The 18,886-nt window shown below is 33.6% G+C and overlaps 2 protein-coding genes across 2 annotated transcripts; one reads left to right on the top strand and one right to left on the bottom strand.

The window, feature by feature from the left end:
• Window positions 1–2,868: 2,868 nt before the first annotated feature.
• LOC145113385 (uncharacterized) lies at window positions 2,869–4,852 on the top strand. The gene is made up of 2 exons (XM_079049485.1): window positions 2,869–3,146; window positions 3,257–4,852. Exon 2 carries the CDS (start codon window positions 3,329–3,331, stop codon window positions 4,721–4,723), a length of 1,395 nt encoding a protein of 464 aa, XP_078905611.1. The 5' UTR covers window positions 2,869–3,146; window positions 3,257–3,328; the 3' UTR covers window positions 4,724–4,852.
• A 3,593-nt stretch (window positions 4,853–8,445) lies between these two features.
• On the bottom strand, window positions 8,446–9,893 carry LOC145113381 (uncharacterized). Its single transcript, XM_079049481.1, has one exon. It carries the CDS (start codon window positions 9,874–9,876, stop codon window positions 8,575–8,577), a length of 1,302 nt encoding a protein of 433 aa, XP_078905607.1. The 5' UTR covers window positions 9,877–9,893; the 3' UTR covers window positions 8,446–8,574.
• Between the last annotated feature and the right edge of the window lie 8,993 nt (window positions 9,894–18,886).

The raw sequence follows: 18,886 nt of genomic DNA, 5'->3' as shown, positions 1-18,886 counted from the left end.
AGAGAGAGAGAGAGAGCTAGGTTCAAATGTGGATTGACATCTATTGTGTGGACGTGTGGATAATGTTATTCTGTGAGAATTAGAAAGAAAATATGTTGTTTGATAATATTAATACGTTCAATCTTATATAATTATTTTAATTATTAAGCACTTTCACTAATTAAATCGTCTATAAGGTTATTATACACTTTTTTTAATTATTCTCATTCTGTCAGAATGTTATCAGGATGTTTATTGAGTCGTATTCTGTAAGAATTAAAATAAATAAAAAACGATGAATGAGAACAAAAATGAATTAGAATTGGTGAGAATCCATTAAAATAACAATACTTCTGTGAGATTGAACGTATTCACATTAGTAAACAACATATTCTCTTAGTAATTTTTCATAAAATAGCATTATCCATCGTCCACACAATAGTTGTTCATCCACATTATAACCTAGCCCTATATATATATATATATATATATATATATATATATATATATATATATATATATATATAAACGATTTTTTTTTTTAGAATTTGAGGGTGAGTTTAGACCTACCCTAACTCTCATGTGGCTCCGGCAAAGATATGAATCATTTCCCCTTGTGGGTTTTTGTGGGTAGTTATGTTGATTATCTATTAGTTTTAGCTTGGGTTATATCATTTTGGGACATCAACGTTGTAGGAAATGCTTCTTTGCGGCCATGATATATTGTCTAAGGGGCTGTTTGTTTACCTCTTAATTGAAAAATTAAGAGGTAACCTCTTAAAAATTCAGATGTAAGATGTTTGATAGCATCTTATTTTATGTCACTTAAATTAAAAAACACCTCTTAATTTCTCAGACATGTGATTGCATCTGAAAAAATAAGGGCACGCGTGTTTCCTGTTTTGCCCACAATGACGCAACCTCTTTTTCCCCTCCCAACCATCAACGACGCCTCTCCTCCACTCCACACTGCTACAACTCCGATCCCCTCTCCTGCCGCCGCCGTCGGATTCGCCTGTGGCGCCTTCATCTCCTGCTCCAGCTGCATCGCCTCCGGCATCTCCGGGTTTTCCCTTGATATTTCAGCCCCACTTTCCCTCTTCTCTTTCAATACACACGACGTTCCCTCACCCACTCCATATTCGGAACCAGCCGGCCGGATCTTTCGCCAGTGCCGTCATTGCCGAAGCCTTCCAGGTCCCTCATCGACAACTCAACTTTTGGTAAGGTTATTTTTCCCCTAAAACTCTGATTATTCTGTTTCAATCCCAATCCCAAACAGCATTCAAGCACGATGGTGAAAGTAAGCATTTTGTGTCGCTCTCTCCATCAATTTTTTTGGCTTGATTTTGTCGATCCTACCCCTTGTGTTGTTGCCCCTGTTCATCAAAGTGATTGCTACTTGTTAGGTTATATTTCAATTTTGATCTGATGTGGTCTATATGTGTTCATTCGAACATACAGCGAATGGTTTTACTTGATTGAACATACTTGTTTGATTGGAGTCGAACGCAATTGAGTCAATTGTGTTCATCGGAGTCAAACATAAAAAGTCAAAATTGAATTCTTATTTGTTGATTCAGTGAATTTCAATTCTAGTTTTGTTCATGTTGATAGCGAATGGCTCGATATTGAGATTGGGAAGTAAGGTTTGATACCTGGATAGCGAAGATGACACAGTCGATTGGAATGATTGGAAACTATTGGCTAGTAATTATAATGAAATATTAGGTTGTTTAGTTTTCATTGTATTTTTTTGTAATATTGGGTGTAATGTTTAGCATCCTACTTCCATGGATTTTTTTTCAAATATATGATGTTGTAATTGAAAGAAATGATACAAAAGGGTAAAATTGTCATTTTTATCATTCAGCACCAAAATTCAGAGGTTCAAACCAAACTGCATGTTAAAAATTCAGATCTTAAAAATTCAGACTCTCTTAGAAATTCAGACCTCTTAAAAATTCAGATCTTAAAAATTCAGATCCTGCCAAACAACCCCTAAGTTCGTACACATCTTTTTCATTTCCCTCAAAACCCTAATTTTTTTATCATCCAAAAAGCAAAAGCCTTTAATTTTACTTTTCAATGGTAACGCCTTATGCCTGTTATTTTCTTCTTCTTTTCTGATTAAATAAACTGTTGATTTGAATGGAATTTCGGTGTGGAAAACGTTTAGCAAATTTGATCTTCTCACTATATTGTGCAGATTTTGCGTTTTAGTAAGGAATTTTGGGTTTTAAACGTGAATATCTTCAAGGGGTTTCCTTATTTATCCATGCAATGTATGTATATTCGTGTGTTTAGCCTGATTTTTAGCTGGTTAGTTGTGGTGATGACTGTGGCGGCTTGGTTAGTATTGTTTTTCGGAGTATATGCTTGCTTAACTTGCTTTTTGTTTTGATTAACTGTTGCTATTTGTGTTATGCCATCGAGTTTTGTGTGGGTGTGTCCTTTTGGTAGTACCTAACTTCATATAACCTCTCTGGTTCCAAATATGGAGCTATAAAATGACTTTTGATTGAAGCTTGTGAAGCGTTGTTTATTGAAAGCTTCAGCTCTTTATATACCCACTAATGCTCAGTTAGCTACACTATGCCAGTGTTTTTTTTATCTAAGATGACTTTGGTAACAAGGCGTATGTGACTGTGTGTTTTAGTTAAGAGCAATGATACCTAACCTTAATAAGAACCTTAATATTTGTGCTTAGAGTTCTCTTTTTCTTTGCCCCATTAGAGGTAAATATTATTATTTTTTTCTTTTTTTGAGTTAATATTCACATATATACTAGTCATAGAAATAACTAAAAAGCACAAGTAAAACAATCTCTTTTTTAATTTTTATCTAATATTTATTATCTTTGTTTTCCTTTAGGAAGAAACGGCCCAACCCAAATGCTTCGACATAATATTTTATTTGGGCCTGGCTTAGGCCCAACCATCGTCTCCTCCTTCGTCCCGGCATCCCCTCCCTAACTCCGTCGCAGCAGAAGTCGTCGTCGTTAACGGGTAATCATACATCTCTTCCGCCACAGAGGAACACAACAACCTTTCATATCGATAAACTACAATGGCGCAATCACACGTTCCTTCTCTCATATTCAACTCTCTCGTCTTCTCTTCTACAAAAATCCCTAATTCCGAACAGAATCTCCCCCTTCGTTCCAGGTATCAATTCAAACTCTTGATAATCCTTTATAGCAAAAAGCATATGTTTTTCATGGTAAAATTGTTCAGTGATTTTGGATCGACTTTATCCTCGTTGTAAATTTATCCAGGTATCAAATTTCTTGAATTGCTAAACAAACCGTGAAATTGGGAGTAGAAAATACAAAGCGTATCCATCTCCAATGATTCTCTTTACAAGATTGACGGCGGTAAAAAGAACCACCGCCACCGCCACGTTCTCCATCGGCACTGCTTTCAGAACCCTCAAAACCGCCATGACAGACCAGATGAGTAATGGCAGGGCAAGAGACCACGGAACAAACGACGATTATTTTGCTACAATTCATCACATTTCCAACATTGTGCGCCGTGATATCTACTTAGAAAGAACCCTAAATAAAATGTGCATTTCCAGAATCGTCAATTCAGAGCTTGTTTATCGTGTACTCCGCAGCTGTTCCAATTCAGGTATCGAATCTTTCCGTTTCTTCAATTGGGTTCGAACCCAACACCCCCAATACGAACCTACCACCGTTGAATTTGAAGAACTCCTCAAAATCTTAGCCAAAACCCGCCATTGGGAGACCATGTGGAAGGTCGCACACCAGATGAAAACCCAAAAACTCCCAATTTCATCATCCGTTGTTTCTTTTATAATCGAGCATTATGGCAAAAACGGGCTTATCGATCAAGCTGTTGAGCTTTTTAACAAATGCAAGAACTTTAATTGCACCCAAACCACTGAAATACACAATTCCTTACTCTTTGCCCTTTGTGAAGTCAAGAATTTTCAAGGAGCATATGCTTTGGTTAGAAGAATGGTTCGTAAAGGAATGACCCCAGATAAAAAAACTTACTCTGTTTTAGTCAACGGGTGGTGCTCTGCTGGAAAGATGAAAGAAGCCCAAAGTTTTTTAGAAGAAATGAGTCAAAAGGGGTTCAATCCACCTGTTCGTGGTCGTGATCTTTTGATTGATGGCTTATTGAATGCTGGTTATCTTGAATCAGCAAAAGGGTTAGTGCGTAAAATGACAAAAGAGGGCTTCGTATGTGATGTCACCACATTTAATACATTATCAGAAGCTATATGCGAATGGGGTGAGATTGATTTCTGTATTGCTCTCTACCATGATGTTTGTAGATTAGGGTTATGTCCTGATATCGATACTTACAAGATCATGATCACTGCAACTTCAAAGATTGGGAAGATTGATGAGGCGTTTAGTGTTCTTTATAGATTAATTGAAGATGGGAATAAACCGTTCCCGAGTTTATATGCTCCGATTTTGAAAGGGCTTTTTAGGAATGGAAGGTTTGATGATGCGTTTAGTTTTTTTAGTGATATGAAGGTGAAAGGGCATCCACCAAATCGACCTGTTTATAGTATGATTTTGAAGATGTGTGTGCGTGGTGGGAGATATGTTGAAGCTGGTAATTATTTGATGGAGATGATTGAGTTTAAATTGTCACCAATGTCACGACATTTTGATATGGTGACTGATGGATTAAAGAATTGTGGGAAACATGATATGGCTAAGAAGATAGAGCAGTTGGAAATATCACTTCGGGGTATGTGATTGTGAGGTGTTACATTGGTTTTGTGATCATTCATACAATTGTTTTGTTTAGTTTTATATTATATACCCCAATGATTAATTGATTATCATTACCTTAGTGAAGTATGAGTTTCTATTTTCAGGCTTAAACATTGTGATGTAATTTGCGATATCATTGTCATATGTATCATTAAAGCCTTGTCCCTACAAAGATTGACGTCGATTTGTGTGGAAGAAAGGGAATTTTCTACAGTAAATGGTAAAACAAGTATTTTGCATTTGACTAGTAAAAGTCTCTGACTAAATAATAAATAAACCTTATCCAAGCCCTAACATGTAGGTTTATAACCTGTATTCAAGAATTTCAAATATAATAAGGGGCCCAAGAGGGGATATTAGGTTCATTAAGTCGGAGGTTGGTAGGTGGATTCACTTTTGTTTTGGGAGGAGAAGTTGTTTCATAAACACTCGAAGCCTAAAGTAGTATGAAATTTCACATGATGAGAAAAAATGTGATGAGTGTGTGTGAGGCACATGGAGTAAGGAGGCGAGGCGTTGTTCATCATGCACAATGATGTGTGGGACTCGAGAGCACAACCGATGAGGTGCACATCAAGCATGACATGATATGTGTGGATGAAGTAATTATAAGTTATTGATGTATTGATATTTAATATTTTACAATGATTTAAAATTAAATATTAATATATCGTTGACTAGGTTAGGGAAGCTTCAAGAACCTTTGATGACCGTTGGCATTGATTACGAGACGTTCTTTTTCTCTGGTCTGCTCATTGTTAGATGCACTGATAAACAATCACTTATTGGCTTAGTTGGTTGTGAATGAAGACATGGTAAACACTCCACATGATTAAACCAAGTTAATTCAAATCCTACCCAAACCACAGAAGGACTGATCAGGAGAAGGGTTCGTGATGTACTACAATGTCTTCGCATATCGCGCAAAGAGCGAGCCCCTCCCCCAAATCCTCGCATAGCGGGGGGCCGGGAAACCCATTTTATTAATATATGTGAATATTAACTCAAAAAAAGAAAAAAATAATAATATTTACCTCTAATGGGGCAAAGAAAAAAGAGAACTCTAAGCACAAATATTAAGGTTCTTATGTTGTATGCTTTTTTTTTCTTTGTCCAAAGTTAGTAAAAATATAAATATTTATACTAAATTTTCCAACAGAACAAACGATCTTGATGAAGAACAGAGTAACGATCCAGATGAATGAATAACTGATGATGTTGATGAAGAACAGATGAACGATCCAGAATAAAAATGTACCTTAATGACTTTATCTAAATGTATTTTACATATATAAGAATGATTGGTTGAGGTTGATTACTCCATTCTGAACATTTTATTTTTTCTCAATTGAACTTACCTCTCTCTCTCTCTCTTTATATATATATATATATATATATATATATATATATATATATATATATATATATATATATATATATATATATCCGTAAGTTATCTATAACAAGCCTTTTATATCAAACTAGTTTAGATATGCTAAAGATGAAACCATAAAATAAGTAATAACTCTTAAAAGCAATGAAACACAAAATCAAATATTTAGTTGGATTGGGATGACAATCACTCTTATCTAAAGGGAATCCCTTTGGGCTTAGACTCCACTTATGCAAATATGACCAATCAATCTTTTAAAAATTGGTTTGAACCAGTCGATCGAACCGAAAACCGGAGAAGATAGTGATTTAACTATCACCGATTTTACGTTGATTTTTGAACCGGATTGAACCAACCGGTTTTTAGAAAACCCTGGTTAAACTGGTCAAAATAAACTGGTTAAACCGAATAAAAACACATGGAAAAAACCATTTGCATAATAAACTTTGGTCGTTTTTTTCAAATCTATTTAGTTTTCTCCAAATTAAAACATATGATAAATATTATAAAGTTTTTTTTTATGTGTTAAACTGGTTAAACCGAATAAAAACACATGGAAAAAACCATTTGCATAATAAACTTTGGTCGTTTTTTTCAAATCTATTTAGTTTTCTCCAAATTAAAACATATGATAAATATTATAAAGTTTTTTTTATGTGTTTGTATTCATCTAAAACTATATTGTATTTTGTTTCGGTATTATATTTTCTTTTCTTTTTTGACATATATGGATTGATGTAAAACACTAAAATTTATGGTTATGTGTTATTTTAATGTATTTGGATTGATCTACAACTTATTTTTATGTGTATTTTTAATATTTGAACTTGTAAACGTTAAATTCATGATTTATATATGTATGTATATATGTGTAGGAAAATAGGAAAAAAGATGAAAATTATAGAAACCGGTTGATCTGACGGTTAAACCGGTTACCATACCGGTTCAACTAAAAAACATGTTTTTAAAACATTGGCCCCACGGCGTAGCAAAGTTGTTCCCTCATGATTATTATTATTTATTATTATTTTTTTTTTTTTGTGCATACAAGACAAGAGTCTTTAGTGTGGGAGTTCCAATTCCAAGTGTGGGAGTTCCAATTCCAATATGGGATATAAACCACATTGATTTATTTTAATATGCAGAAATGATTATTAAAAGAGACAAGGGTGCCCATAAAGAGAAAATTAGCAATATAAACACTTTACATATACATAAGTCAAATAAATAAACAAGGTTCTCTAATCCCCGAATAGAAATGAAATTCTCGACGAAAATGTCATTTTCATTTGATCCCACCACTAACTTGAACAGCTTGGTTGAAAAAAGCGTGCATGTAATAAGAGATCAACTTGAACTTATGGAGGCAAGTTGCACATCTCGTATGACTTGTTTGGATGAGGTAATTATAATTTATTAGCTAGAAGAAGATATATTAATAAAATGGGTTTCCCGGCCCCCCGCTATGCGAGGATTTGGGGGAGGGGCTCGCTCTTTGCGCGATATGCGAAGACATTGTAGTACATCACGAACCCTTCTCCTGATCAGTCCTTCTGTGGTTTGGGTAGGATTTGAATTAACTTGGTTTAATCATGTGGAGTGTTTACCATGTCTTCATTCACAACCAACTAAGCCAATAAGTGATTGTTTATCAGTGCATCTAACAATGAGCAGACCAGAGAAAAAGAACGTCTCGTAATCAATGCCAACGGTCATCAAAGGTTCTTGAAGCTTCCCTAACCTAGTCAACGATATATTAATATTTAATTTTAAATCATTGTAAAATATTAAATATCAATACATCAATAACTTATAATTACTTCATCCACACAAATCATGTCATGCTTGATGTGCACCTCATCGGTTGTGCTCTCGAGTCCCACGCATCGTTGTACATGATGAACAACGCCTCGCCTCCTTACTCCATGTGCCTCACACACACTCATCACATTTTTTCTCATCATGTGAAATTTCATACTACTTTAGGCTTCGAGTGTTTATGAAACAACTTCTCCTCCCAAAACAAAAGTGAATCCACCTACCAACCTCCGACTTAATGAACCTAATATCCCCTCTTGGGCCCCTTATTATATTTGAAATTCTTGAATACAGGTTATAAACCTACATGTTAGGGCTTGGATAAGGTTTATTTATTATTTAGTCAGAGACTTTTACTAGTCAAATGCAAAATACTTGTTTTACCATTTACTGTAGAAAATTCCCTTTCTTCCACACAAATCGACGTCAATCTTTGTAGGGACAAGGCTTTAATGATACATATGACAATGATATCGCAAATTACATCACAATGTTTAAGCCTGAAAATAGAAACTCATACTTCACTAAGGTAATGATAATCAATTAATCATTGGGGTATATAATATAAAACTAAACAAAACAATTGTATGAATGATCACAAAACCAATGTAACACCTCACAATCACATACCCCGAAGTGATATTTCCAACTGCTCTATCTTCTTAGCCATATCATGTTTCCCACAATTCTTTAATCCATCAGTCACCATATCAAAATGTCGTGACATTGGTGACAATTTAAACTCAATCATCTCCATCAAATAATTACCAGCTTCAACATATCTCCCACCACGCACACACATCTTCAAAATCATACTATAAACAGGTCGATTTGGTGGATGCCCTTTCACCTTCATATCACTAAAAAAACTAAACGCATCATCAAACCTTCCATTCCTAAAAAGCCCTTTCAAAATCGGAGCATATAAACTCGGGAACGGTTTATTCCCATCTTCAATTAATCTATAAAGAACACTAAACGCCTCATCAATCTTCCCAATCTTTGAAGTTGCAGTGATCATGATCTTGTAAGTATCGATATCAGGACATAACCCTAATCTACAAACATCATGGTAGAGAGCAATACAGAAATCAATCTCACCCCATTCGCATATAGCTTCTGATAATGTATTAAATGTGGTGACATCACATACGAAGCCCTCTTTTGTCATTTTACGCACTAACCCTTTTGCTGATTCAAGATAACCAGCATTCAATAAGCCATCAATCAAAAGATCACGACCACGAACAGGTGGATTGAACCCCTTTTGACTCATTTCTTCTAAAAAACTTTGGGCTTCTTTCATCTTTCCAGCAGAGCACCACCCGTTGACTAAAACAGAGTAAGTTTTTTTATCTGGGGTCATTCCTTTACGAACCATTCTTCTAACCAAAGCATATGCTCCTTGAAAATTCTTGACTTCACAAAGGGCAAAGAGTAAGGAATTGTGTATTTCAGTGGTTTGGGTGCAATTAAAGTTCTTGCATTTGTTAAAAAGCTCAACAGCTTGATCGATAAGCCCGTTTTTGCCATAATGCTCGATTATAAAAGAAACAACGGATGATGAAATTGGGAGTTTTTGGGTTTTCATCTGGTGTGCGACCTTCCACATGGTCTCCCAATGGCGGGTTTTGGCTAAGATTTTGAGGAGTTCTTCAAATTCAACGGTGGTAGGTTCGTATTGGGGGTGTTGGGTTCGAACCCAATTGAAGAAACGGAAAGATTCGATACCTGAATTGGAACAGCTGCGGAGTACACGATAAACAAGCTCTGAATTGACGATTCTGGAAATGCACATTTTATTTAGGGTTCTTTCTAAGTAGATATCACGGCGCACAATGTTGGAAATGTGATGAATTGTAGCAAAATAATCGTCGTTTGTTCCGTGGTCTCTTGCCCTGCCATTACTCATCTGGTCTGTCATGGCGGTTTTGAGGGTTCTGAAAGCAGTACCGATGGAGAACGTGGCGGTGGCGGTGGTTCTTTTTACCGCCGTCAATCTTGTAAAGAGAATCATTGGAGATGGATACGCTTTGTATTTTCTACTCCCAATTTCACGGTTTGTTTAGCAATTCAAGAAATTTGATACCTGGATAAATTTACAACGAGGATAAAGTCGATCCAAAATCACTGAACAATTTTACCATGAAAAACATATGCTTTTTGCTATAAAGGATTATCAAGAGTTTGAATTGATACCTGGAACGAAGGGGGAGATTCTGTTCGGAATTAGGGATTTTTGTAGAAGAGAAGACGAGAGAGTTGAATATGAGAGAAGAAACGTGTGATTGCGCCATTGTAGTTTATCGATATGAAAGGTTGTTGTGTTCCTCTGTGGCGGAAGAGATGTATGATTACCCGTTAACGACGACAACTTCTGCTGCGACGGAGTTAGGGAGGGGATGCCGGGACGAAGGAGGAGACGATGGTTGGGCCTAAGCCAGGCCCAAATAAAATATTATGTCGAAGCATTTGGGTTGGGCCGTTTCTTCCTAAAGGAAAACAAAGATAATAAATATTAGATAAAAATTAAAAAAGAGATTGTTTTACTTGTGCTTTTTAGTTATTTCTATGACTAGTATATATGTGAATATTAACTCAAAAAAAGAAAAAAATAATAATATTTACCTCTAATGGGGCAAAGAAAAAGAGAACTCTAAGCACAAATATTAAGGTTCTTATTAAGGTTAGGTATCATTGCTCTTAACTAAAACACACAGTCACATACGCCTTGTTACCAAAGTCATCTTAGATAAAAAAAACACTGGCATAGTGTAGCTAACTGAGCATTAGTGGGTATATAAAGAGCTGAAGCTTTCAATAAACAACGCTTCACAAGCTTCAATCAAAAGTCATTTTATAGCTCCATATTTGGAACCAGAGAGGTTATATGAAGTTAGGTACTACCAAAAGGACACACCCACACAAAACTCGATGGCATAACACAAATAGCAACAGTTAATCAAAACAAAAAGCAAGTTAAGCAAGCATATACTCCGAAAAACAATACTAACCAAGCCGCCACAGTCATCACCACAACTAACCAGCTAAAAATCAGGCTAAACACACGAATATACATACATTGCATGGATAAATAAGGAAACCCCTTGAAGATATTCACGTTTAAAACCCAAAATTCCTTACTAAAACGCAAAATCTGCACAATATAGTGAGAAGATCAAATTTGCTAAACGTTTTCCACACCGAAATTCCATTCAAATCAACAGTTTATTTAATCAGAAGAGAAGAAGAAAATACCAGGCCAAAGGCGTTACCATCGAAAAGTAAAATTAAAGGCTTTTGCTTTTTGGATGATAAAAAAATTAGGGTTTTGAGGGAAATGAAAAAGATGTGTACGAACTTAGGGGCTGTTTGGCAGGATCTGAATTTTTAAGATCTGAATTTTTAAGAGGTCTGAATTTCTAAGAGGGGCTGAATTTTTAAGATCTGAATTTTTAACATGCAGTTTGGTTTGAACCTCTGAATTTTGGTGCTGAATGATAAAAATGACAATTTTACCCTTTTGTATCATTTCTTTCAATTACAACATCATATCTTTGAAAAAAAATCCATGGAAGTAGGATGCTAAACATTACACCCAATATTACAAAAAAATACAATGAAAACTAAACAACCTAATATTTCATTATAATTACTAGCCAATAGTTTCCAATCATTCCAATCGACTGTGTCATCTTCGCTATCCAGGTATCAAACCTGACTTCCCAATCTCAATATCGAGCCATTCGCTATCAACATGAACAAAACTAGAATTGAAATTCACTGAATCAACAAATAAGAATTCAATTTTGACTTTTTATGTTTGACTCCGATGAACACAATTGACTCAATTGCGTTCGACTCCAATCAAACAAGTATGTTCAATCAAGTAAAACCATTCGATGTATGTTCGAATGAACACATATAGACCACATCAGATCAAAACTGAAATATAACCTAACAAGTAGCAATCACTTTGATGAACAGGGCAACAACACAAGGGGTAGGATCGACAAAATCAAGCCAAAAAAATTGATGGAGAGAGCGACACAAAATGCTTACTTTCACCATCGTGCTTGAATGCTGTTTGGGATTGGGATTGAAACAGAATAATCAGAGTTTTAGGGGAAAAATAACCTTACCAAAAGTTGAGTTGTCGATGAGGGACCTGGAAGGCTTCGGCGATGACGGCACTGGCGAAAGATCCGGCCGGCTGGTTCCGAAGATGGAGTGGGTGAGGGAACGTCGTGTGTATTGAAAGAGAAGAGGGAAAGTGGGGCTGAAATATCAAGGGAAAACCCGGAGATGATGCCGGAGGCGATGCAGCTGGAGCAGGAGACGAAGGCGCCACAGGCGAATCCGACGGCGGCGGCAGGAGAGGGGATCAGAGTTGTAGCAGTGTGGAGTGGAGGAGAGGCGTCGTTGATGGTTGGGAGGGGAAAAAGAAGTTGCGTCGTTGTGGGCAAAACAGGAAACAAGCGTGCCCTTATTTTATTCAGATGCAATCACATGTCTGAGAAATTAAGAGGTGTTTTTTAATTTAAGTGGCATAAAATAAGATGCTATCAAACATCCTACGTCTGAATTTTTAAGAGAGGTTACCTCTTAATTGAATTTTTTCAATTAAGAGGTAAACAAACAGCCCCTAAATTGACAAGTTAGGTAATAGGAAAGGCTGAAAAGCAAGTAGCTCTATGAATATAAATATAAAAATTTTATAATATTAAATATAAAATTTATACTATTAACATAACAATTAAATATAAATATAAAATTTATACCATTAACATAACAATTAAAACTTTATAATAGCGTAATTTAATATGTAAAACATTTATTACATTCTGAACGTTTTTATTTTCTTCATGATTTGCATCTATCAACTATCATTTTGGTTTATTGTAGAAATAACAATGAACCTTGTCAAAATTCTCACTTAACTATCAATATAACTAATATTATCCAAATTTTGACAAGTTTTTTACATGACTATTTGGACTATTGACCATAAACATTATTATAATTGAGAATTTTTAGTAAGTACATTACTGTTATCTATTAAAAGTAGGTTATTATCACCAATAAAATATAAGATAAATCCATATTAGGAATTCAAAATTTGAAGTATGGTGAACATTGATATAAACCATTTTGCCTGCGACATAGATGCAATTTTCTTTTAAATTTCATATTTACGATAAATATAAAAAAGTTTAAATATATTCATCAAATTTAAATAAGTGTTGAAAATGTTGAGATTTTGATTATAGGGTCCCTAAAAGCAAATACTGATCCTAATAAGATCGTTTTCGTAGCAAAATCGAACTTAAGGCTATATATTGATTGATCCCATTTACTTTTTTTAATTTGGTGTTTTGTTTTAAAATGGTAAAACTATAAAATCTTTTCTAACACTAAAAAATTATGTTCACATATCATTTCATGAATCCAACGCGTAAGCTTAACAATTTGTCAATTTTGCTTGAAATCGAGCATGAAAAATCGTCCAACACTTGAAATCAAGCATCACTTGTTGCACAGATCCACATAGAGTCACATATTTTAGTGGGTTGTACTTTGGTAGTACAAATAAATATAACTTCCTTGCGGAAGAAGTGTATGGAAGCTATGCATCTAACTATGTTTTAAGGCAATATGAAATTTCTATAATGATATTTGGAACAAATAACCAAAAAAAGACGATTATATATGACTTTATAACTGTATAGTTTTTTTGAAACTGCATTTTATAAAGAAAACTAACAATGAGCTAGGGAGTTAAAAAAGAAAAAACTAAGATGGTGTTATTTACCCAATAAACCCAATGAATAGTAATTTTATGATTCCTATTAATAAACCAAAGACAAGGAAATTCAATAATACTATCAAAAATACTTGGATACCTCTTGAACCATCCCAAAAAAAATAAGAGCATTTTGATACCTCCAAATCATCCATATGATTACTATACAAATCGCATCTAACGTTTTCTTCTTTGGAATAGAGATCTGAACATTATACACCCATTGAAACACCTCTTAAAGATAATTTCAACTAGGAGGCAACATGTCAACCCATTTAAGCACTTCATCCCATGTTCTTGCCATTACTTTATATAATTGTACAATCTTATTTTTTGTTTTATTTTAAGAATAAGAAGTTAAAAATCAATTAAGTGAGGTGGGTTCAAAACCCACTTAATGCTATTAATACCATTTAATTCTCCTTTTTAGCCTAGTTCCTTGCTAGGTAGCGCTAGGTATTAATAAAATTTTCGTTCCCAAAATAACATCATTGATGAATTATTATTTCTATACTCAATTACATTACAATTATTTTCAAACATAAGATTTTTTCAATCTTGTTTTTTTTTTCATCTTTGTAGGGATGACGGTTCAAATTCAATTGATTTTGATGGAACTATACAATCTAATTATCTATTGGATATTGGATTTCGTCAATCAATCCAATCTAATTCACTATAAACAAGTGGACCAAACTTATCCAATTGGATGTTGGATTGGATTGGTAGTATACATTGGATATTTTTGATTGATAATCCAATATCCAACCAACTTTTATTTAATTTTTATCCAATTAAACAACTAAATATAAATACATAATTATGATAAATGGGTAATAATAGTAGATGGATCATTAAAATTGAACAATTGATCAGAAAAAGTGAATAATGAATTATAAAAATGATCTATGATTCAATTTTAATGATCTAAATTTTTTTTCTCTATAGTACTATGCTTGATTTTATTATTTGTATTTTTTTTTCAATTTTTTAAGGTGTTATCACGAGTACTCACCGAAAAAAGAGTCCTCACATGATCCTCTCTCTCTGTGTGTGTGTGTGTGTGTGTGTGTGTGTGTGTGTGTGTGTGTGTGTGTGTGTGTGTATATATATATATATATATATATATATAAACGATTTTTTTTTTTTGAGAATTTGAGGGTGACCCGAAAGTAGTGTTTGTTTTTTGTCTGCAGATCTGTGTGGCCTCTTCTGTCTGCGCCGCGCAGACCACACGCAGACATTAACCTTCGCAGACTGTTTGTTTTTTTTAAGACTGCAGACCTAAAAATGTCTGCGCGCCCTCTTCTTGGCGCAGATGTGGACCAGAGTCTTCTAACATCTTCAGACATCTTCTAGCCTAAAAAAACATATATATCTTTATTTTTTTAAAGTTTTTTTTTAATTTATATTTTTTCCAACTTTATTAATGATAAACAATTTGAAAAAAAAAAATTACAAAACTTAAAAAAAATGTTCGACGATACAAACATGATATTTTTGACAAATTTATAAATAAAGATTTATTACAATAATAGTCGTTGAAGTTGTTTATATAAATATGAAAAAAAAAATCATAATATATTCTTATATTTTTTTGCCAATTTTTTTAAAACATTATTTAATACAGTATCGTCAATTTCTCGAGAAAATATTTATGGTACGTTTTTAATGGATTTAATTGAAAAAATCGAAGTTTATTTCCATCCATTTTTGTATCAAATTCTTTGATCATTAATTATAATGTTTAGTTATAACTTTGCAACCAAAGTTGTTGGTTTTTATCAAATATATACGTTAATTCATACCATTTTTATTTTTATTTTTTATACAATAATACATAAAAGTTGATCTAGATTCGTTAATTAGTTATAACAAAGTCATAAAAATATTAAAAAATCACTTTGAAGTTTAAAAAAATCAGTTTATTTATATTTCAGTTTATTTTAATAGCCCGCAGATGTTAAAAAAACAAACAGTGTTCTTTTTTCAGACTGCAGACGTTTGGTCCACCTCTTCTACTGTAGAGGTCTACAGATATGGTCCGCAGACTGCAGACATTTTGTCTCAGAAAAAACAAACAGCACCTAACTCTAATGTGGCTCCGGCAAAGATATGAATCATTTCCCCTTATGGGTTTTAGTGGGTAGTTGTCGAATTTATGTTGATTATCTATTAGCTTGGGTTATATCGTTTTGGGACATCAACGTTGTAGGAAATGCTTCTTTGTGGCCATGATATATTGTCTAAATTGACATGTTAGGTAATAGGAAAGGCCGGAAAGCAAGTGCTCTATTAATATAAATATAAAAATTTTATAATATTAAATATAAAATTTATACTATTAGCATAAGAATTAAATATAAATATAAAATTTATACTATTAACATAACAATTAAAACTTTATAATAGCTTAACTTAAGATGTAAAACATTTATTACATTTTTAATGTTTTTATTTTATTTATGATTGGCATTTATCAACTATTATTTTGGTTCATTGTAGAAATAACAATGAACCTTGTCAAAATTCTCACTTAACTGTCAATATAACTGATATTATCCTAATTTTAACAAGTTTTTTACACGATTATTTTGACTATTGACCTTAAACGTTATTATAATTGAAAATTTTTAGTAAGTACATTAATGTTATCTATTAAAAGTAGGTTATTATCACCAATAAAATATTAAATACGTTGAAAGTTTGCAAAGAAAATGAAATCTAAGACAAATCCATATTAGCAGTTCAAAATTTGAAGTATGGTGAACATTGATATAAACCATTTTGCCTGCGACCTAGATGTAATTTTCTTTTAAATTTGATATTTACGATAATTATAAAACAATTTAAATATATTCATCAAATTTAAATAGGTGTTGAAAAGGTTGAGATTTTGATTATAGGGTCCCTAAAAGCAAATCAGATACCGATCCCAATAAGATCGTTTTTGTAGCAACATCGAACCTGAGCATATGGTATGGGCAACTTGAAGTGGTGTTATAACAAGAAGCAACAAGATGAGGGGGTGGTGTTCATGGTGTTATAACACCATGTTAAGAGGAGAGAGATAGAGAGAGATAATTTGGCAGCCAATAGGTGATCACGTTTCTTCTTGTCATGGAGACAACAAGAAGCACCACAACAATATGCAACAAGGAGGGGGCGGTGTTTTTGATGTTATAACGGCGTTATGGGCTGCCAAGTCAGCCACAACAAGAAGCAACACGACCCACACCGTATGCTCTAAGGCAATATATATTGATCCCATTTACTTTTTTTTTAATTTGGTGTTTTGTTTTAAAATAGTAAAACTATAGTATCTTTTCTAACACTAAAAAGTTATGCTCACGTATTATTTCATGAATCCAACGCGTAAACTTAATAATTTGTCAATTTAGCTCGAAATCGAGCATAAAAAATCATCCAACGCTTGAAATCGAGCATCGCTTGTTGCACGGATCCACATAGAGTCACATATTTTAGTGGGTTGTACTTTGATAGTACAAAGAAAACTAACTTCCTTGCAGAAAAAGTGTATCGAAGCTATGCATCTAACTATGTTTTGGATAAGATGAAATTTCTATAATGATCTTTGGAACGAATAACCAAAAAAAGACGGCTGTATATGACTTTATAACTGTGTATTTTTTTTGAAACTGCATTTTGTAAAGAAAACTAACAATGAGCTAGAGTGTTACAAAGAAAAAACTAAGATGGTGTTATTTACCCAATCAACCCTATAATTCCTATTAATAAACCAAAGACAAGGAAATTCAATAATACTATCAAAAATACTTGGATACCTCTTGAACCATCCAAAAAAATAAGAGCATTTTGATACCTCCAAATCATTCATATGATTACTATACCAATCGCATCTAACGTTTTCTTTTTTGGAATAGAGATTTGAACATTATCCACCCATGCAAACACCTCCTAAAGATAATTTCAACCGGGAGGTAACATGTCAACCCATTTAAGCACTTCATCCCATGTTCTTGCTATCACTTTATATAATTGTACAATCTTATTTTTTTGTGTTATTATAAGAATAAGAAGTTAAAAATCAATTAAGTGAGGTGGGTTCAAAACCCACTTAATGCTATTAATACCATTTAATTCTCCTTTTTAGTCTAGCTCCTTACTAGGTAGCGCTAGGTATTAATAAAATTTTCGTTCCCAAAAGAATATCATTGGTGAATTATTATTTCTTTACTCCATTACATTACAATTATTTTCATATATAAGATTTTTTTTAATCTTGTTTTTTTTTCATCTCTGTAGGGATGACGGTTCAAATTCAATGGATTTTGATGGAACTATACAATCTAATTATCTATTGGATATTAGATTTCGTCAATCAATCCAATCTAATTCACTATAAACAAGTGGACCGAACTGATCCAATTGGATGTTGGATTGGATTGTTCGTATATATTGGATATTTTTGATTGATAATCCAATATCCAACCAACTTTTATTTATTTTTTATCCAATTAAACAACTAAATATAAATACATAATTATGACAAATGTGTAATAATAGTAGATGGGTTGGATCCATTTATTTTTGTAATTGAATAATATCAACTGAATAATAATATTAGATGGTAATTGGATGCTTATTGGATGATGGTATTTGGATATTGATAAAAGCTTATTTATGGATAGCTAATCCCCTATGCATATAGACACGAGAGACAGTGAAAGAACCAAAGTAATAACACAACTTGCGACAATTTTCTCTGCTTTTCTACTAAACCCAAACATTACAATTTATAAGGTAAATGATAACCGAATCCATGCCAAAAGGAAGGATAATGCATGCAAGGAAAAGTAGACCTGCACAACTAATTAGGAGCACTAGCTCCCTTATCAACATGTGAGGAAAAGACCAAGTCTTCATCCTAGACTTATGCAAACATGACCACTATGTTACTTCAATTCAAAAAATGGTGGACTAAGTTAACGAAACATGTTCGTATCAATACTCCGCTCCTCGAAAATGGCCTTGTCCTCAAGGCCGACATTGTTTGTTGTGTGAAAGGTCAATGGTGGGTCGGTTTCAGATTGAAGAAGCAGGAATTTCAGTGGGTTGCATTGGTGGCCCAGTTGGTACTTCGTCGGAC

This window comes from Lactuca virosa, chromosome 5 (genome assembly GCF_052849685.1).
Source record: "Lactuca virosa cultivar CGN04683 chromosome 5, Lactuca_virosa_CGN04683_v6, whole genome shotgun sequence".
Lineage (NCBI taxonomy): Eukaryota > Viridiplantae > Streptophyta > Magnoliopsida > Asterales > Asteraceae > Lactuca > Lactuca virosa.
The sequence above is the reverse complement of the archived record's forward strand: the minus strand, read 5'-3'. Positions and strand labels throughout refer to the sequence as shown.